This window comes from Pezoporus wallicus, unplaced genomic scaffold (genome assembly GCF_028554395.1).
Source record: "Pezoporus wallicus isolate ANWC-B61680 ecotype Strahan unplaced genomic scaffold, APGP_CSIRO_Pwel_v1 contig_8403, whole genome shotgun sequence".
Classification (NCBI taxonomy): domain Eukaryota; kingdom Metazoa; phylum Chordata; class Aves; order Psittaciformes; family Psittacidae; genus Pezoporus; species Pezoporus wallicus.
Window position 1 is genome coordinate 346,115 of NW_026641953.1, and position 20,819 is coordinate 366,933.

Consider the following 20,819-nt stretch of genomic DNA (forward strand, 5'->3'; position numbering starts at 1 on the left):
AACGCCGGGTTTCTCACCTTTCATGCTCGTTGGAGAGCTGATTTTCCTGGATTTCTGTGGCTTCCCCAGCGGCCTGGCACAGCATGTGGGCACCTGCCCATGTTCGGCCAGCACAGAAAGCAGCCCGGTGGCCCAAAGGAAAGACGGGGCCTCTCCCAGCAGCAGCCCGGGTGTCCCCAGCTAGCAGGGAGCAAGGGGTGTCTGCTGGCCCTGCTCCAGGGGGGTACCCCTACTGGGGCACTCTCCTTCCCTGTGGGAAGGAGCTGGAGGGCACAGGCTGCCACTATCCTCACATGGACTCACTGGCCTTGTGTCCTGGCTCTGGCTGTGCAGGAGCGTGTCCAAGTTCTCCAGTACCCACAGGCCATGGCCGCTCCATAACCTGTATACTAGCCAATGCTGAAAATAAATCCTTGCTAATTCAGATAATGGAATTCACAGATCGGCTGTAATCCCATGACTTGTCTTTTCCATTGACATCTCTGAAGCTCCAGAATGGCCCAAACCTCAGGGCAGCCGCCTTGGGTGGGCAGCCCCTGGGGCATGGAGCTGAAGAGGTTCCTCAGGAGTCCTGACCTGGCAGCTGCCTGTGCCAGACACTGTGGTGTGCAGGTGTGTACCTACGTGGAACCACAGAATCAACTAGGTTGGAAAAGACCTTTAAGGTAACCAAGTCCATCCATTACCCTAGGATTGCCAAGGCCACCCCTAACCCATGTCACTGAGGGCCTCATCTACAGTTTATGAACACTTCCAGGGACAGTGATTTCACCACTACCCTGGTTACCCACTGTTCCACCACTTGACAACCCTATTGGTGAAGACATTTTTCCTAATACCCAACCTAAACCTCCCGTGGTGCAGCTTGAAGCTGTTTCCTCTTGTCCTATTGCTTGTTCCCTGGGAGAAGAGACCAACCCTCACCTCACTACAACCTCCTTTCAGGCAGTTGTAGGGAGGGATAAGGTTCCCCCTGAGCTTCCTCTTCTCCAGACTAACACACACACACACACACACACACACACACCCCACCCCCCCCCCAGGTCTCTCAGCCGCTCCAAGCCCTGCGCCAGCTCCGTTGCCCTTCTCTGGCCTCACTCCAGCACCTCAATGTCCCTCTTGTAGTGAGTGGCCCAGAACTGAACACAGGGTTCGAGGTGCAGCCTCACCAGTGCCCAGTGCCGGGGGATGATCACTGCCCTGGCCCTGCTGCCACAGCGGTGCTGATACAGGCCGGGAAGCCGCTGGCCTTGGCTGCCCTGGCACAAGCCGCTCACGTTCAGCTCTGTCAAGGCGCACCCCCAGCCCCTTCTCCCGCCGCTCCTCCCGGTCCTGCAGCCGTGCACGCGGTGCTGCGGCTCCTCAGCCCGCACGCGCACAAGTAGCGGCACGCGCCCGCGCCTCCAGCACTGCGCATGCGCTCGGTCAGGCGCGCGCCCCCTCCGCGGCGGCAGGGGGTGCTGCGGCGCGCGGCAGGGCGGGGGGTCGGTGGCGCGCGGGGGGCGGGGCGGTCGCGCGGCCATGGCACTTCCCGGCATTCCCTATGAGCGGCGGCTGCTCATCATGGCGGACCCGAGAGACAAGGCGCTGCAGGACTACCGCAAGAAGCTGCTGGAGCACAAAGAGATCGACGGCCGTCTCAAGGAGCGTGAGTGAGCGCCGCCGCCGCGGGGCTGCCCGCACCGATGTCGCCGCCGCTGCGTGCCCAGGGAGCCCTGAGGAAGCCCTGGGGCCGCCGCGCCGCTTCTCGCGCTTCGTCATGGGCCTGGCCGGGCCCCGTGGGGCGACGCCGACGGAAGGGAGAGGAGAGGAGGGGCGGGCTCCGGTGGTGGCGCGGCTCCCCTTGCCAGCGCCGGGCTGTTTTCCTCTTCCTTTGGAGAGCCCCTTGGGGCTGCCTGGGTCCAGGGGACTCACTTGCTTCAGGGCGGGAGGGACGGGCCGGACCGGACCGGACCGAACCGAGTGGGGAAGGGAGGTTTTCTCAGCCCTTTCCCTCCCCCCCCGCCGTGAGGTTGTTCTGTTGGCTTTTTATTTTCCCGTTGGCTTTTTATTTTCCTTTTCGAAATGCTGTGTGCTTTATCGGTCAGACAGTACAAATACTAGTGCTGCACAGAGGAGCTGGTGCCTTTGGGTCTGAGCTTTTTAAATTGGGGGTTGGCTTTGTAGATGCTTTCTGCAGTGTTTGTGCTCATCAGCACCCTGTCGAGGGTGTGTGGTCCTCGGTGTTGCTGAGCAGGGGCTCTGCTCTGCTTGCAGGAGAGTGACTTGCGGGGTGTGGACTACTCCCAAAACTCTAGCTCTGGAAAAGGGCCTGGTCCCGAGTTCCTGTTGGATTGAACAATATTGAATCCCTGTGTTTGTTTCCTCTTCTAGTAAGGGAGCAGCTGAAGGAGCTCACCAAGCAATATGAAAAATCAGAAAATGATCTCAAGGCCTTGCAGAGTGTTGGGCAGGTAAGTAAGAAAAATGAGGTCATGGCATCCTGTAGTAGTGGTTGACGGTGAGCCTGCTTGGATGTAGCGTTTTGGTCTGTTTGTGGCATCAAGAAAAAGTGGGAACAGCCTGGTTGAGAGAATCGGGGGGTCTTGCTGTCAAGAACACATGTGCTGAGTGTGTGGGTTAGGGAGGTTTCCTGCATGTGTCCTGGTTAACAGAGAGGTGTTAAAAGCATTGGTGAGCAGAATGAAGCAAGAGAGAGGATTTCAAAGCTGGCAGTCATCTTGAGTGCCCTGAAACAAATGTTAGAGGTGGTTTTGGATGGTAGTTTGTCTGTAAGTTAATACTGCATTTATTCTTCTGCAGATCGTTGGTGAGGTTCTTAAACAGCTAACAGAAGAGAAATGTAAGTACGTTGGACTGTTACATTTTTTGAAATCTCGAAAACAAGCTTTTGTAGTTAAAATCTGGTTAAAGATTTGTAAGAGTAAAGAATGAAAGAGTATAAAAATCTTTGTCTGGAACATGGACAGTGGGATTGAGCACGCCCTCAGCAAGTTTGCTGATGACACCAAGCTGTGTGGTGTGGTTGATGCGATGGAGGGAAGGGATGCCATCCAGAGGGACCTGCGCATGCTGGAGAGGTGGGACAGTGCCAGCCTCATGAAGTTCAACAAGGCCAAATGCAAGGTCCTTACACCAGGGTTGGGGCAATCCCAAGCACAGGCTGGGCAGAGACTAGATTGAAATTCTTTGGTGATCTGGATATTGGCAGAAAAGAAGCATAACAGAGCAGTGAATCAAGTAAATGCAATCTTTTTTTTTTCCTTTGCTATTTTCAGTTATTGTGAAGGCCACAAATGGACCAAGATATGTGGTTGGCTGTCGTCGTCAGGTACCTGATCTGTGTGAATATTCATGAAAGTTTGCTTTTCATTAACTGGGTGCTTAGCAGGATTAAGTATCTGGCGTCCGCTTGCCCTCTCCCTTTGTAGCTGGTAGTAGTAACTTCCAAGTAAAGAGAAAGAGGTCTGCAACATTCCTGGAACTTTGCATGTGCTGTATTCTTTTCATGTAGTTGAAGTTCTGTTTCTTCCTAATCTTGAATTCCCTGAAATTAATCATTGCTACAAAAATTAATCAGCTATGTATGGTCTCCATTGCCATGCTGTGAATACAGAATGTGACTTTTGCTGTCATAGTGCTGAGCTTCAGATTAACATTTTTTTTTCCTAATGGTTTTACACAGCAGTGAATAATTCTGGTAGGCAAGGCCCCTGCTCTGAACACTGTGAGGGACTTTTATTTATCGCTGATGGTCTTAAAGCCTTGGCCCTCGCAGTCTACAGGACACCACCTTTCTTGCCTATATCAAATTCTGTAGAAGCCGAACACTTCAATACCTAATCTTGTGTACAGCATAATCCATCTGCTGTGGTTGGCAACAGCCACTTAGAGGTGCTCTTTGCTTTTTATTTTTATACAAAGAGTAAAGCATTCTGTTGCAGGTGTGGTTCAAATACTTGTTGGTTAACTGAGCACTGAACATGACCCCTTTAGAGTAATTAAATCCCTAGTACGTAGGACACAGAATATGCAGTGGAAGTGTTCTGCAACTCCAGAGCCATTGGGGGAGCAGAGGCAAATTTCTAGTTAGATTTTATTACACCCATCCCTGACTTTGAGAAATGGAAGCAAAGAAGAGAATGTATGAAATGTGAGACCGTAAGGTATCTCTGAACAGAGAACAGTGACCCCAGGGAAGGCTAGCGTATCCCAAGAAGGCGGAAGGCAGCAACGTTTAACTTAATAATTCTAATGCACAACCAATGTAAGATCTTCTAACAGCTGTGACTTCTTAAGCAGATTCCTTTATGGTGGGGAAAGGTAACTACAGCTGAACTTTTAACACATTGTGTTTGTAGCATGTTATCCTGTATTTTGGAAGTTGTGAAAACCAGAATTCCTTCAGTGAGAGGAGCAGACATGTAGTGGTGGTGTATTAGAGGTGGCTTTTCTTTCTGCAGAGAAACTGATGTTCAGTGCAGAATTTTAACTCTTAGTGATTCTATATAAAGGAATAAAATGTGTTTGCAAGACAAACCTGCAAATAGTTTTCAGTACCCAGAATATCTGGATTATCTTACGGTTCGTATGTGGAAGTTAAATTGAAGATCAGAGTGATAGAGCTCCAACACGGCTGGCTCATCCCTGGCAGTGTTCAAGGCCAGGCTGGATGGGGCTTTGAGCAACCTGGTCTAGTGGAAGGTGTCTGCCCATGGCAGGGGATTGGAGCTGGATGGACTTGAAGGTCCCTTCCAACCCAAACCAGTCTATGATTCTAGAATACAAAAGTTCACCAGCACTGTTTAGATGATTCATCCATCATGGTGTTGGGGTGGCTGTAGGAGCTGAGAGGCAGAGCAGGGAACTGGCTGTGCAATTTGAAAAGCAGGAGTGCTGGGGAATTCCCAGTGCAGACCCACAGTTAACAGTGCTTGGCAGTAAGCAGTGAGCAAAACTCATGCAGTAAGTTTTCTCCTATGGTGTTGACTCTGCTGATGGATTATATATTTTTTGGTAAGGATGGACCTTTTCTTCTCTTTCTAGAGGCAAACTGTTGGAGACATATGGGTGCCAGTAGGTGTGTTAGTTCAGGTAGTATATATACAGGAACTCTTGACTTCCCTTGAGCATACTGCCATAGTACTTGATTGTGGTTTTGCTTGTGTCGTCTGCAAGAACTGCTAGTATTGAAATGCTCTTTAAATAAATAATTTTAAGCTTCATCCCTTTCAAGGCATTATGGTGCAAACTCACTATTTTCTTTCACTGGAATGAGCAAACTTTTTCTGGAACATAAGTATCCTTAACTCTGCTTCAGGGCATGTGAGGTGGTCTTGATGCTGTGTGTTGAAACAGATAGATGCTAAGAAATAGGTTGTGTTTGGATGAGCCTGGCGTTGCAACACATACTTTCAAATTTAATCTTCAGTAAAAACATTTTCTGATCTTAAAAGATCCTTGATTTGTTACCACACGCTTTGGGTGTGCTGCATTGGTGAGGAAGAAGAGCAACACTGCTTAAATTGAAACAAAATTACTTCCTATCTGAAGTGCTTTTCCTAAGGAATTCAAGGTCAAGTAGCTTCTCTTTCTTCTCACTGTGGAATAATTTAAATCTGTTGGGCCATATTGAATCTGGTAGAAGCTAGCAAGAAAGAGGTCTTGCTAATGACTGCAGTATAGGAGGAGTGACAGCAAGAGGAGAGACTAAAGAACCTGCATGGGCAAGAGACCTCATAAATCCCCCCAGTGGGGGGTGATGGGAAGCTTCAGGCAGTGCTTGCAAGCAGTTGTCAAAATCGTTGTTGTTCAGGTGCCATGTCAGTAAAACTTGGAATAAATGTGTTTTGTATTCTTCAGATGTGGACATGGAAGTAATCTCTTATCATTGTTCAAGGTTGTGTTGTATGAGAGATGACACTGCTCTCCTAGACCAAGTTTCTTAAAAATAGGGTGAGAAATGTGAGTTAGTTGTTTTAACTCCATCTGAATTTATCAGGGTGTACTGGAATAGGACTGCTATTCTGTTTAAAAAGCTCATAAAAATGGAGCAAGCAGACAAAAACTGCCAGGGCAGATGAGTGAGTAGGGCAGCTGAGGTAAATGAGAGCAAAAGAATAACACCTGGAACATCCAGCTTTAAAGATGGGTTATAACTGAATTACGTGAAATGCTGGAGGGCTTGGAGAAAATAGGTTAGGAACATCTACTTGCCCTTTCTGTCAGGCTGGAAATTGGAAATCCATTGAGGAGAAGGGTGGCAGGCTGGGACTTGAGCAGGCAGACTGTCCCCTGTGCTCTCAAAGGAGGATTCTTGTTCTGAGACAGCTGGTTCTGCCTGATGTTTCGCAGAAAGGAGGATTCAGTCTCACTAATCCACTCAGATTGACAGCAGTAAAAACACAAAGCAAACCAGCCTATTACAGTCTAGAAAATAGTACTTATTTTCAAAAGTGGTGGAATGGTTAATGACTTGCTGCTAAAGATCTATTTCAGTGCAAACAAAAGTTATTCCTGTGGTGTGGCTTTGCAGGTGTCCAGTTGTGACAACCAACAGGTTTGTTGGTCTAGGCTGGTGCCTGGACTGCTGCTCTGAGGTCATGTCCCCCTGACACCATGGGTCAGCTTTTTCCCAGTTTAAACATTCCTGAAAATGGTGGTGGTGGGAACATGGTATTTACTAAATGAGCTGCTTGGCAGCTTTTTCTTCTTGTGTGTGGTTGAGTGAAGGGTGTAAGCTGCAGTAAACATCATGGCTAAAAACAGATGTTGTTCTGGAGTATGGTTCTAATAGAAATACTTTTTCTGTGACTAGCTTGACAAAAGTAAGCTGAAGCCGGGGACGCGAGTTGCTCTGGATATGACCACTCTGACTATCATGAGGTAGGTTTCTGCTCTACAGCTGCTCTTCTGCTCATTATATAAACAGGGAAAATAGTGATCTGAGTAGGTTACACAAAGGTTTGAATGATCGGTTTTGTAGTATTTGTAGCTAGATCTGGAGTGTTTTGTTTGTTTGTTTTTTTTTTGTTTGTATCGTCAAATATACTTGTCTTATCAAGCGGGAAGGAAAAGAAATAATTTTCATAGTTTCTTTATAATATATTACAATAACTTTGTAAGTGTGTGGGCACAATGAAAAATGTCTGCTTTTCGCTTTTTTTTCCCCTAGATATTTGCCAAGGGAAGTAGATCCATTGGTTTATAATATGTCTCATGAAGATCCAGGAGATGTTTCATATTCTGAGATCGGAGGCTTGTCAGAACAAATCAGAGAGCTGCGAGAGGTATCCAGTATCTCAGAAATGCTTGTCAAATAGTGGTACATGTTCTGAGTGAAGTTTTTCACTACAAAAATGTTATACTGATGTTTGTCCTAAATATCATGAGACTGGTTGTTAAAAGGTCCTATCAGATTGATGCTTTCCATGTCTCATTAACTTAGACCACATTTTCCTATACTAGAAGCTAACTTCTGAAGGATTGTTTCCATGCGTTCCAGCTCCATCACTGGCTTTGTGGCAAACAGCAGTATGCTGGCAGGGGCACTGGTGTGTTGTACTAAAGTTTGAGCATCAGTGCTGCAGGCTGTGCAGGCCTGCTCAAGAATGGGGGTGTTTGAAGATGAGCTTGTCCCACTGTGAGCTAGCTGACTGTAACAGATATTGCTTGTGTGCTGGGCACACACCTCATGGTAGCAGAGAAAGATTATTCTAAACACCACAGTCCAGTTTTCAAACCGATATATTTTATCGCTACTGTTAGAGCAGCTTGCATTGAGATTAAAGTGAAGACAATTCTCTAAAGAAGAGGATTTGAAGGAACTGAGACTCTAGCTAAGGGTATGCCATAAAGTCATTGGGAGAGCGTAGTTAGGATTGACAGCCAGCAAACCAGGCTTGAATTTTGCACAAAACCTACTAGAATCAATCTGGGTAGCAGAATTATGACAGTAGCAAAGAGGATTGTGGGAGACAAGCCATTGCTGAGCTGAAGTCTGAACAATGAGGGCAGGATTGTGGATCTCTCCCTTAGATGAATCTGACATTTCCTTAACTGATGCTCATACAAAATATGCACAGATAAATCAGAGTACAGACATCTGGAAAGCAGGCTGGCAAGTGTACCCTTAGCTTCCTGGGATTGCTGAGCTGAAACTCTGACATTGAGTCTTCAGTATGTTGATCTGTCTCTTCACAGGTAATAGAGCTGCCTCTTACAAACCCAGAACTATTCCAGCGTGTGGGAATTATACCTCCAAAAGGCTGCTTGCTCTACGGCCCCCCTGGTGAGTTTCATGAAAGGGTAATGAATGCTTAGTTGTCACTCTCAAACTGTGGCGATAGGCTTGTTTTGGTTTTGTTTTGGGGGATTTTTTTTGAATTAATTTTTCTCCCTTGCTACTGTTTTACTATTTTACGTTGGGGCTTTTTTTGAACATGCAGTCGCTTCTTAAAATCCTTCAATCTCCTGTCTCTCCAGGTACAGGGAAAACACTTTTGGCCAGAGCTGTTGCTAGCCAGCTTGATTGCAATTTCCTGAAGGTAGTGTGATTGTACTTTTGCACTCACGCATACGGTATATTTGTTTGTAATCCGATGTCTTCATCCATGTGTCTTTTGCCTTTCAAAAGGTGGTTTCGAGTTCAATAGTGGACAAGTACATTGGTGAAAGTGCTCGACTGATCAGAGAGATGTTCAACTATGCCAGAGATCATCAGCCATGTATCATTTTCATGGATGAAATAGATGCTATCGGTAAGGCTGATGGCCTGGGGGTTGGTTAAATTATACTTTTAACACTGAAATTAGCTATAAAGTCACAGTCTGTCTTCTCAAAAGAAAGTGTTCAAGTGTGCTAGTTCAGAAGAAACATACAGTGAGAAGTGGTTCAGCTTCCTTCTGGAGCTGTTGCAGCTAGCTTGGAACTATGTGTAACAAAGATTCCCAACATAAGAAGGATGTGGACCTGTTTAGAGCAAGTCCAGAGGAGGCCACGAAGATGATCTGAGGGCTGGAGCATCTCTGTTCTGGAGACAGGCTGAGAGAGCTGGCTTGTTCAGCCTGGAGAAGAGAAGGCCCTGGGGAGACCTTGGAGAAGCTTCCAGTGCCTAAAGGGGCTGACAAGACAGCTGGACAGGGGCTTTAGACAAGGGCCTGTAGGGATGGCACAAGGGGGAATGGCTTTAAACTGAAAAGCTTCCCCATCTGTGACAGTGTTCAGAGTCAGGTTGGATGGGCTTTGAGCAACCTGATCTAGTGGAAGGTGTCCCTGCCCGTGGCTGGGGGTTGGAACTGGATGAGTTTTAAGGTTTCTTCCAACCAAACTATTCTGTCATTCTGTGATACCTGCTCGTATCTGGCTTGAGTATTTTTGACTGTGTGAAAAAGCAGTTTACAATATGTGCATTTAACTCTTTAAGTACCACCTCTCCTACCCCAGTTTAAGAGGGATACCTAATTGTCATCTTAGTATTACATGGAGGCAAAAGTAAAGTACTGTCACTTATGAGTTTGGGATGCTGCAGGTGGTCGCCGTTTTTCTGAAGGCACCTCAGCTGATAGAGAAATTCAGAGGACTCTGATGGAGGTGAGTGTTTAATCCCTGACTCCATAATGTGCAGCCCATGTTAAGTAATGATACAGATGTGAATTGTTACAATGATCTGCCTTAGTTCTCAGTAAAACTTTTTCAGAGTTAATAATCTGATGCTAAAAGTGAACTAGATGATGCTTTTACAAAAGGCAGCTGTGCATCCTGATAACTCAGCCGTGAGTTCAAGTTGGGGACTGATCAGAATCTTTAAAAATGCTAAAATTATTTAGGATATTTATCCTTTACTGTGACTTGACTTCATGGCTGGTTACCACATTTTCTTTGAAGATTTGGAGGGCCCCTCTTAAGAAGAAAAAGCTGAGCTTGTCTCTTCTAGCTGCAGTGACACTATAAATAAAACTTGACTACTGTTATAGTTGGATTTTTCCAAACTAGAAGTAGTTGCATTTCTTTGTTTCTGTATGGATTGCTCTGCTAAACTGGGTTGTGTGGAGATAATTTCAAACTGCTGATGACAATTTGAGTTCTGAAGCTAATGGGAAACTTCTTTGGCCTGTTTGCAAACAGTTTTGCCCTGTTTGAAAGAATGTGTCTGCCTTACATGAAGAATTAAATCACTGCAATCAAAGAACAAGTGCTTTGAGTCTTCACAATGAGATTTTAATATATGTGTGTATTAGTATTCTAGAGGTGGCTCTCCAAGTCTCATTTGAATGTCCTGGACATGCAAATACAATCAAAATGTGCCAGCCGGGCCTTGGCTCCTTCAGCACTTGCACTGTTTTCACTGCCTTGTTGTTTCAGCCAAGTCTTTCACTTTGAGCTCTGCTTTGCTAGGTATCTTTTTCCCTCAGCAAAGTATTTTCAGTGTGTCTCTTAAGCTTCTCTTTATTGTTTATAGAATATGCAGGAAGTGTGCTGCCTTTCATTAGGCAGCTTGTAGCATTTTTTTTTTCTGATTTATTTTCATTACTTTTATATGCTGGTGAAAATACTCATGCAGAAAGTAAGTACAATAGATCACAGTAGGAAACTTTTGCGTTGTTTAAAAACAAACTTGTGCTTTCTATTAGTTGTTGAATCAGATGGATGGATTTGATACTCTGCACAGAGTTAAAATGATCATGGCTACTAACAGACCGGACACACTGGATCCTGCGCTTCTGCGGCCTGGAAGACTGGATAGAAAAATCCGTGAGTTACTGCTTCACAGTGGTTGTAAGGAGGATATTGCCAGTATTAATTGGTTTTTTGTTTTTATTAAAGCTGTAATTCTCTCTAGATATTGATCTACCAAATGAACAAGCAAGATTAGATATTTTGAAGATCCATGCAGGTCCTATCACTAAACATGGTGAAATAGGTAAGTAGGAAGCTACCTGGATATCTTTTCTGTGTGTTTGCAAAACTGTGAAGAGAGTGAGCTGTTATGATAGGGACTCTGCCCTTCTAATTCATGTCCTTACACTGGCCACACACCTTCCCTTATCTCAGAATTTTACTTTTATCACATCCTGATTGAAGAGTTGTTAAGGCTTCCTTTGCGAAGGAAAACCGAATATAAAACCTTGAAGCATGGTTGTAAACTGGAAAATCACCATGATTCTCAGCAGGTACTTTCCTGTCTCTAAAGGAAAAGCTTAAAGCAAGTAAACAGCATTTTGATTATTAACATCCCCCCACCCCCCCAGAAAGAAAAATTGTTACTGCAGAAGTCTGAACACAATAAAGAACCTTTAAAAGTCATGGAGAAGCTTTGGAGTTTGGAGACAGCATAATGAAAACTTTGTTGTCTGAAACAAAGCTTGTCTTTGGTTAGTGGTGTAGACGGCTCTGCAGAATGTAAGAAGTGTCTCTCAGATAAAAAGGTTTATATTATATAATTGCTGTGCTGACCAGAGCCTTAGTGTAACAGTGACACTTCGGAGCTTTCCTCAATAAAACTATTTGCCTTTAAAATGATGCTGGCAGCCATTTATTGCAGTAAGGCCCACCAGCAGCATGCAGCCTGCCTCTGCCTCTTTGCTGACATGAGCTATTCATGCAGCGTGATCTGAGCAGTGGAATTGATCTCCTTCACCATCTGGCTCCATAAACAGCTGCAGATCAACAGAGCGGGTGGTGTGTGAGTGGGAACGAGCTGGGGGAGGGCAGGAAGGATGAGGATTGCATTTCTTAGCAGCAGTTGTGGCTTGAACGTGTATGCATGCCACTGCAGTCTGAGAAGCTCTAAAGCAAATGCTGAACCTGAGGTAAAGTGCTTCATCCTTTTTGTCTTATCTTTGGACACTGGAGGGAAGCTGGGTAGGGTCACTCCTTTACACTGTTTAGCAGGTTGAGATGACAGATGGGTATTAGCCAGGTTTCTGACCCTGATGTGGGAGGGCAATGATGCTCCACTTTGAGTTCCTGAAAGAACAGCCAGAACTGACCAGTAAGGTGGGGTGTGAATTCCATTTAAATCTGAAGATAATGACCTGTTCCAAGGTCCAGCATGAGATTCTCTTACTTCCAGTACTGGTCTCTGCTGAAGACCTTAAACTTGCAAACCTTGTGATACTCAGTATTGCTTAGTCCCCTCGCTTTTTTTACTTCTCAGTTTATGGGAAGACTTGTTTATAGGACATTGTGTTACATGGAATTAAAATAGCTGAATTTCTGATCTCTAGGGGGCTTTGGATTCTTGGAGTAAAAAAAGCTTTGCAAGAAGTTGAGATTATTTATTTTTAATAACTAGTCTTGCAAAAATCAGAACTTTCTGGAGGCTCAGCAGACACTGTGTTTTTAAAGTTGATTCTAGAAGCTATAACCATAGCCACTTTTTTAGTAAATATATGTGCATAAAATATTAGGTTTAATATATCAAGACATTAAATGCTTTTAGTAAGCACAGTTGTTATAAGGGGAAAGGAACTGAGTTATGATCACTTGGAGATAATTTTTCTGGCCTTTTACATCACTTGAATGATGATAGCATGCCTTGATGTAGCTTTTCTTGCATTTCATGTTGATGCTTGTAATCACCAGTTAGTAACTTTGGGATTTAGTTGTATGAGCTTTTGGTTGCAATTTTTTTTTTTTTTTAATGAAAGGGGTGATACAGCTGATGTCAGTTAATTCAGTTTATCAGTCTAGTGGACAGCTATCTACTTGCACTGAAATCAAAGTAAAGTGTTTCTTTGTTAGCTGAGTATATGCATTGTTGGCATCTGTAATGGGAAATGTGAATTTATTTCTAATTGAAATTTGTGTCTTATGACTAGATTATGAAGCAATTGTGAAGCTTTCAGATGGCTTTAACGGAGCAGACTTGAGAAATGTCTGTACTGAAGCAGGTATTTTCTTAACTCTTCATTTTGTAAGTCTTAGTTAATGCTAAGCGTTCAAGATCTGTCTCTGATACGTGTCTCAGTGGAGGTCAAAAATCCGCTGCTGGAACATGACGCTTGTTCACTGATGCTCACTTCTTGTGTTCCTTTCTTAAGAGCAGATAGCATTTACTTAGTGGTAATGTTAGCATCTGGACAGTATCAAAATGCCCAAAGAGTTGCATGTTTCACAGCATGTCTCACATGTCTGGACTGTTAAGGTTATGCAGCAGCAGGTGATACGCCCTAAAGCTTTGATGAAACAACTTGAACAAAGTCTCTTCTTTTTCTCCCAAGTTTGCTTACGACCTGTACAGTCCACAGAACCTGATTCTTTACATCCTTCCTCTAAGGTTCCTGACAGGTCTCTTGCCAGGTCTGCAGAAAACCTCGCTGGGTGTAGCAGCAGACCACCTGATAGGTGCTTGATGGGAGCAGTAGCCTTGCATTCACGTGATGTTCCGCCTGCCAAATATCCCTGGCCATATGCAAGCTGGGTCCACATGTAGTTTTGTGGATTTGGGCACCACCCTGTGACATGTGGTGTAAAAGATCTCTGTAGGTTTGGTTCAGCTTGATGAGAGTTAAAAACAGCTGTACCATTTCTGAGCTGGAGCTGGCCTCTAACCACTTGTTGGCTGAGTATCATGACATACGTCACACTTTCATGAAAGCTAGATACATTCCAGAGATGTTTTTTTTCATAGAATCCATTTCTCTTAGTACCTGGGTGCCTAGAGAATTAATGCTATTTTATATTTTTCCACATTATAAACTCACTGTACATGTAGGGCTTGCCTACATAGGAAGGGCAAGTAGCACAGTAAATACTCATAGTTTAAAACAAGTTACACATTTCTTCTTGGTGGTCACCTAGTTCAGAAAGGTGACCTCATTGAAGGCTACTTCTCTTCACAACACTTAAGACATGTGTGTGAAAGTCTACATGCAAGACAGTATAACTTGGATGCATTTTCACTTTAATTTGAGTAAATCTCTATGTACCGTTTTCGTACTGTTGCTGCAAGGAGCACCAACTTACTCTTGCTGTTAAATTACTCTTCCCAGGTATGTTTGCAATCCGTGCTGATCATGACTTTGTAGTTCAGGAAGACTTCATGAAAGCTGTTAGGAAAGTGGCTGATTCTAAGAAGCTGGAGTCCAAGCTTGATTACAAGCCTGTTTAATTTAACTGTATAATTTGTGACTGACTGCACGTGTCATACATACACACAATGTATAAAAAGAGAAATGTTGTACTTCTTTATTATTGTGTTTGTGTAACATGTAGCTAGTAATTTGGTAACACTAGTTGCAGGTTGGCTACAGAAGTGTTTTCTGTACAGTTTTGAAATAACATATTCATTACAGCCCAGGTTAGGTAAAATGTGTGGAGATGTGTTCTCTCAGCAATTATAGTAGGAATTTATAAATGTGACTGGATGGGCTAGCAGACTGAAGAAAGTCAATTCATTTCTTGACTTTTTTTATATCGGTAAATTTCCTTTTCCCAAACAGTTTATGAATAAAACTTGTTTAAATCTGCTTATCCTGATGTATGTTCTCTAACTCTTGAGGAGAGTTGAATTATGCCTTGTCAGAATTTGAAGAGCAGGTTTTCTCTGGCACAGGTGTTTTATTGGACTCCTGTGCCTTTGCCTCCATTTGAGAGGTACCTTTCCCTTGGACAGAGGAGGGTCAAGTGCTGGTTACTCCACTTGTCTGGGAAGAGGATCTGGCTGAGCTAGCATTTAATTATTGCAAGAAGTAAATAAGTCCTCTAATATGTTTGCTGTCTTCCCTCAGGCCGGGACAACTCCTGTCCTGAATGCTAGTTATTGACAAAAGCATCTAAGTGGGAGTGTGGAAACTGATAGCAGTTCGATGCATCAGTTTTTGATTATGGCTTTAGGGGTGGTAGGGGAGAGGCATAAGATGGATTTCCTTCCCAATTTCCCATTTCAGTCTCTCTGTGGAGGCAGGAGACACCCACTATGATTTGAACCTGTGCCACTTCAAATGTGAAGTGGTGGGTTGTGTACTTCTGGAGCTCTGAAGAGGGCTTTGCCATGCACCTGATGAGGTTGGAATTTAGCCATAAACAGGTTGTCTTTGTATTCCCTGGGAGTTTACTGCTGCAGCTGATTATCCTAAGTGGATTATGTCAGGCATGCTCAGCTGACAGATAAGTACATTAGATGAGCTCTAAATTTACCAGGAAACACACTATTTAACAGCACCTCCACAGCAGTTCTAATAGCAATGATTTAATTTATCTCTTCATCACCACAAGACAAAGCAGGTAGCGTAAGGTGTAGAACAGTTACAACAAAACAACAACAATATTTTTGCGTTTATGTGGCTAATGGTTGTTACAGACCTTTTTTCCTGCTTAGTATGAAAACTTCCTATTGTGATTGTGTTGTGGTTTAAGCCCAGTCAGTACCTCAGCACCACCCAGCTGCTTGCTCGCTCCCCCTTTATTCCTCCCTCATGGGTAGGAGAATTGAAACAATGTAAGCCCCAAGGTTGAGATAAGAACGGTCCAATAACTAAAGTATAATACAAAACTACTACTATGGGAAATAATGAGGGGACAATATAAAAATAGAAAGGGAAGGGGAAAAAAAAATAAACACAAGTGATACACGATACAACTGCTCACCATCTGCTAACTGATACCCAGCCTGACCCAAGCAGTGATCTGGGCCTTCTGGGTAACTCCCCCCAGTTTCTGTACTGGGCATGATGTGCTGTGGTATGGAATATCCCTCTGGCTAGTTTGGGTCAGGTGTTCTGTCTCTGCTTCCTCCTGGCTTCTTGTGCCCCTCCTCACTAGCGGAGCATGAGAGACTGAAAAGTCTTTGATCAGGGTAAGTGCTATTGAGCAGTAACTAAAACACTGGTGTGTTATTCAGCATTGTTCTTAGACTAAACCTGAAACACTGCACTGCACCATCTACTAGGGAGGAGAAAAGTAACTCTTAACAGCTAAACCCAGGACATTGTGTCAGGAGTGCAAAGATGCAAATTTGGGGGTTTTTACCATAACACCTTTCAAGTGCACTTGTACAGAGCTGCTAGGTCTGAATGGTACAGCCATGTGCTTGGAAAAAATGGAAAATTAAATAAAAGTCAGTTTCTGAGTGTTAAGTGATGTAAAGGGACCTTGGAAGTGGGTAAAACATAGCAAACCATTTCCGGAAGCCCTGGGAATGGTTATAGTTCACTTTTGAAGTCTGGGCCAGAAGCTAAGGCTACCAGCACCTATATCCCGTGATGCCATCTGGTGGAACCTGCAGTTTTCTTCCTATGCTGTTTCATTTTTAATCTTTCAGTGGAAGGAAATTACAGTGCTGAAGGGGGTGAGTATATGTTTAAATAGTTTGGGGTTATACCTTAAGAGTCCAACAGAGCATGGGACTGAGGGACCTCAAGCTAGGAGGAAAGGTGGATTCCTGCCCCAAGACTCATATATCAGAGGGTGTCCTGTGCGCTCAAGAGGACCTGTTTGAAGATGGCCCCGTTTGTGGCATCAGCTAAAATCTGAGGCAGCCATCATCTTCCTGATGGTGATAAAGCGCGTGTCTGCTCACCGGAATAGTTTCCGTGTAGTGCGAGGAGCAACAGGCGACCAGCACCGGCAGGGCGAGGGGAAGGCGGCTGTATGATCATCGTTGGAAGCTTGAGGCGCTTCAGGCCTGCACGTCCACCGCAGAGGCTGCACCTCGCTGGCCGCCGCCGAGCTGTGGTGAGGAGGGGGGTGCTGCTGATGGAGCCCTAATTGGGGTTAGCGAAGGAGCCGGCGAACGCGCTCCGCTGCCCCAGCGCTGCCGGGCCCTGAGGAGCGAGCGAGGGCCCCGGGCCCCGCCCTCGGGCCGTTGGCGGCACCGCCCCCGCGCGCGGCGGCCGTTGTGGGCGGAGCGACCAGGGCGGGGCGGGAGCGGCGCTGGAGCGGAGCCCGGGGGCGGGCGGAAGGGAGGGAGGGGGAGCGGCGGCGGCGGTGGGGGCGGGGGGGAAGAGGCAGCAGCGGCGGCGGCGGCAGTGGCAGCGGCAGCATGGCGGCCGGGCGCGGGCGGCCGAGCGCGCCGCCGCCTCCTCCTCCACCTCCTCCTGCTGTTGCTCCGCCGGAGCCTGTGGGCCCGCTGCCCAAATAGCCGCCCTGCCCGGTCCTGCCCCGCCCGGAGAGCGCCCGGCCATGGAGCTCGCCAAGCCGGCCTTCCCCGCGCTGCCGCAGGCCAAAGAGGACTCTGAGGTGAGCGGCGGGGTGGGGGGGAGCTGCCAGCGGCTGCCGCTCAGCCTTGCCTTGAGAGAGTCGCTGCCGCGCCAGCCTCGTGCGCGCCCGGCCCCGTGTGGCACGGCTGCTCCCCACTGCCCCGCGGGGCCCTGTCTCCCGCCGGTGGGTCCCCGCCGGGTCGTGCTTGCCGTTCTCTTCCCCGTCCTCCCTTTCCCCTGGCCGCAGGGACCCCCCTGAGCTCTGAGCGCAGCCCCCGCGGGGCTCCACGGAGGCGCAGGTCCGTCTTGTCCCTTCTGTCCCGGTGTCACACCGATCCGCCCGCCGCTGTGCCACCCCCCGGGATCACCCACCACATCCCCTGGTCCTGCCTGCCCTTTGCTCCCTCCGAGACGCTCTTTCCTCCTGCATGTTCCCTTTGGGGTGCATCCGGCCTTTCCCTCCCTGCCGCCTGCCTGCTCTCGGTGCTCTTAGCGAGCCCTGCCTGCTGAAGAGGGGGTGTCAGCCTTCACAGAACCCCCGGGCCATCTCGGCTGACCGCTGCTCCCTTGGCTTTTGCCCTCTGATAGTGGCCCCTCGTGTGTTCTTCAGTGTGGCACGGCCTGGCTGTTAGCCGCCCTTTTGCTTTCCACTGCGTGTTCTCCCTTTGTATGGTCACCAGTCCTGTCCTCCATCTGCTGCTGGCTGCCTGCTTGCCTCTCTGTACGTGCAGAAAGGTAATGAGCTACTAGCAGTGAGGACCTGCATGCCCCCTTCCAAACAGTTGGTGTGCATGAACTCTTAGATACTCCAGAAACAGTTTGGCGCTCCAGTGAGTCTGTTGGGAAGGCATTTCAAGAGCCAAGGCTGCTCTGCAAACTAAGGCAGGTGGCAATATCTGCCAAGACTTAGTTGCACCCTGTGTTGTGTCAGAGGAGTCGGGCCAGTGTGGTGTCTGATTTCTGAACTTGGCTTAGCTTCTCAGTTCTGACCCTGAATACTGGTGGTGTGTTTTCATGTGTCACAGACAGCTCCGAGTGTCCCGCTTTGATAGCCTCAGGTACTTCATGCAAAATGTCACAGTGCTCATGTGGGAAGTTGATAGCATCTAAGCTCTTCAGAGGTCTGTAGGTTGTTGTGTGTTTAATAAACAACAGTGTTAATTCCTGTTTTAAGAGAGCTATTGTTAAATGCTGTCATTGTGGTAAGTTACCTGAAATATGGAAAGTTACCGTGTCGCTTTCAGTTTTGTTGTTAAGACTTAGTATTTTCTCCAGAGTGTGTTTAGAAGGAGGTGTTTCTAAGTTGTCTTGGCTGTTTTCAGAAAGCTGTGATCCGTTTGTATCTGAACACAAATTATATAGCACTCTGTGAGATTTATGACTTGGGGTTTTCTTAATATCTTTCCTTTGTGGAGAAACCATCCTATTATTGACAGTTATTCTGAAAATGGTCAACTCAGCCCAGATGGCTTTTGGAACCTGTTATAACTAGAATGGCTGAAAAGGCATGTGCTGTTAAAACAGTTAAAAGCAGAAGTCATTGCCAGTCTAACAATTCCTAGGTGGTGAAAACTGAAGTTATAATAGCAGTCAGGGTGGATTTTATTTTTTAGCTTTTTTTGTGGTTTTTTTTTTTTTCATGCTGTGTCTCTCAGTGGCATTATGTATAAAATTTGAGACCTTTGCAGGCTGCAAAACCAGAGCAGAGAATTTCAAGGACTGTTTTTTAAGCAAAACCCTAAGATATTTTTCTTCCCAACACCTTACCTCTGTGTCTGACTTAATCAAAATACACTACAGTTGGAGTACCTGGGGGAAGCAGGAAAGTTAAACCCAGTGGGGAATGTCAGAGTTTTCTTGTGGAGCTAACCTCTGAAGCAAAGTGTAAGAGACTTCAGCCTTTGGCCCAGTTCTTAAGAAGATGCTTTGGTAAAGCAAACTGAGGAAAATAGTCATTCTGCCCACAAAATGCAGTTATTTATGGGAAGCTGAAGATTATCTCTTGTGTGTTGCAGTGAGGTGGTTCTCTAATGAGGAGTATTCTCCAGTAGTATTTCAGGAAGTTGGTTGTGTATGGTTTAATGGTGTCTTGGTAGATTTGAATTCAAGATATTGTGGGGAAGAAGGGGAGGGGAGACAACCTGGGGAGTCCCTGATTTACTTACTGATACAGGCTGCTCAAGAGTAAGGGCAACTTTGTGGTCATTGTAAGGCAATCTTAACTGCCACCGCCCACTCTCTTCTCCCTACTGACACTAATAACCATGTGACAGCTTAAATGATAACAGTAATAATAATTCCAAATCAGTGAGCTGATCTGGTTGACTGCACAGCTCCATGCTCCCTAGTTGACACAAGAAAAAGTCAGTGTGTGGGCAAGGCTATGTGACGGGTGACAGCGGCCTACAGCTGGGTTGACTTAGGCAGACTGCAGACGTGTACTCTAAATAAAAAGGTCAGTTTCCTGGCCTGTAGATTGTTTGCGATGTCACTAATCCATACATAGCATTACAAATTGCTGGTGTTTTAAACTACTTGGCTATTTGTACTTTTTGAATGCTGGTGGTATTTCCCTGCTGGAGCGAGTTGTGCCACCTTTGCATTCCTAATCTGATACCATCTCAGCAGCTGCCCGAGCAGAAGCTGGTTCTTCTGAGAATTCTTGGTCAAATGTGCCACTTTGAGGTACACATATACTATGAGGCATGGGGGGAGTTCATTCAGGTGGTGAAACCGTGTATTAAAAGCCAAGCACAGACAGGTACTGGCAAGCGTCTTGCCACGCTTTGGTGTGTCAGCGCTGGCTGGCCTGTGATGCTTCCTCCAGCCTGCTCTTGTGCACTGAGTTGTCCAGTTCTGCAAGGTGAGCTAATGAGGTCTGGGATAAACCAGCTTCCATCTTTCACTGGTGAGTCTATAGCACTTAAAAGCCAAATGGCTTTTTACAGGTCCTTATGCCATCTGCTTCCAATTTTTGGATGTTAAAAATGTAACCCATCATTCTTGAAAAGCTGAAAAAAAAATCTGCTATATGCCACGAATGGCTGTAAACTACATGTTTAATGATATTGAGTGTGTCAAAGTCTTACAAGTAATAGTGATCTAAGCTTAGATTTATGTCTTTTTGTAAAATTGGCATGCTTTCCAAGGTAAGGCCTCAAAAATTTCTTAAATTTGAGAAGTGCTGTGTATTTTTTCTTTCCCCCAATATAAGCATGTATGGATAAAGACCTGTTAAAGGAGGTCGGGTTAGTAACGGTGCATGCTGCATATTAGCACTGAGATGGTACTTTGTGAGAGATGGTAAATAAGGACTGTAATAATTCAAAGAATTTAATGGAAATTATTTTCCCATTAGATTGTCAACAAAAAAAAAGTGGAAAATAGTGCTAGGGTATATGTACTGGGAACACAGCAATAATTACCAGTTTATTTCTTTGTTAGAATATGAGCATACTTGTTTGCAAGCAGGCTGAGTAAACTAGTATTTGTGATGTATTTAGAATGGTTTTTAGAACTCTCCATGGTTTTTGTAATGGAATTATCAGCTTATTGACTAAGCAGTCATATTTGCCTTTTTATTATGTGTCAAAACCGAGCTCTCTTTAGTACATGATGGAATTTACATTTCTTGACAGCTGTATTTAGTCTGAATGCTAATGTATTTTTGACTGCTTT

At 45.6% G+C, this 20,819-nt stretch overlaps 2 protein-coding genes across 5 annotated transcripts in view; both read left to right on the forward strand.

Annotated features, from left to right (window-relative positions):
- Nucleotides 1-20,819, forward strand: part of STYX (serine/threonine/tyrosine interacting protein) — a 36,251-nt gene that overhangs the window by 482 nt on the left and 14,950 nt on the right. For 3 of the 4 annotated variants that reach the window (XM_057426332.1, XM_057426333.1, XM_057426334.1), the window contains exon 1: nt 16,961-17,181. In XM_057426332.1, coding sequence (XP_057282315.1) covers nt 17,125-17,181 — 57 coding nt within the window. In that variant the 5' untranslated portion in view covers nt 16,961-17,124. Of the gene's footprint in view, nt 1-16,960; nt 17,182-20,819 lie in introns of those variants that run through there. The other variant, XM_057426335.1, reaches the window with a different exon arrangement.
- On the forward strand, nt 1,494-14,475 carry PSMC6 (proteasome 26S subunit, ATPase 6). The gene is made up of 14 exons (XM_057426331.1): nt 1,494-1,648; nt 2,374-2,453; nt 2,803-2,842; nt 3,279-3,331; nt 6,818-6,885; nt 7,175-7,289; nt 8,203-8,290; nt 8,485-8,546; nt 8,636-8,759; nt 9,530-9,591; nt 10,632-10,752; nt 10,841-10,921; nt 12,822-12,893; nt 13,995-14,475. Exons 1-14 carry the CDS (start codon nt 1,522-1,524, stop codon nt 14,111-14,113), a joined length of 1,212 nt encoding a protein of 403 aa, XP_057282314.1. The 5' UTR covers nt 1,494-1,521; the 3' UTR covers nt 14,114-14,475.

Coding starts and splice junctions, on each gene's coding strand:
- PSMC6 (XM_057426331.1), top strand. CDS start 1,522: ATGGCACTTCCCGGCATTCCCTATGAGCGGCGGCTGCTCATCATGGCG. Junction 3,332..6,817: donor TGGTTGGCTGTCGTCGTCAG/GTACCTGATCTG, acceptor TTCTGTGACTAG/CTTGACAAAAGTAAGCTGAA. Junction 10,922..12,821: donor CACTAAACATGGTGAAATAG/GTAAGTAGGAAG, acceptor TCTTATGACTAG/ATTATGAAGCAATTGTGAAG.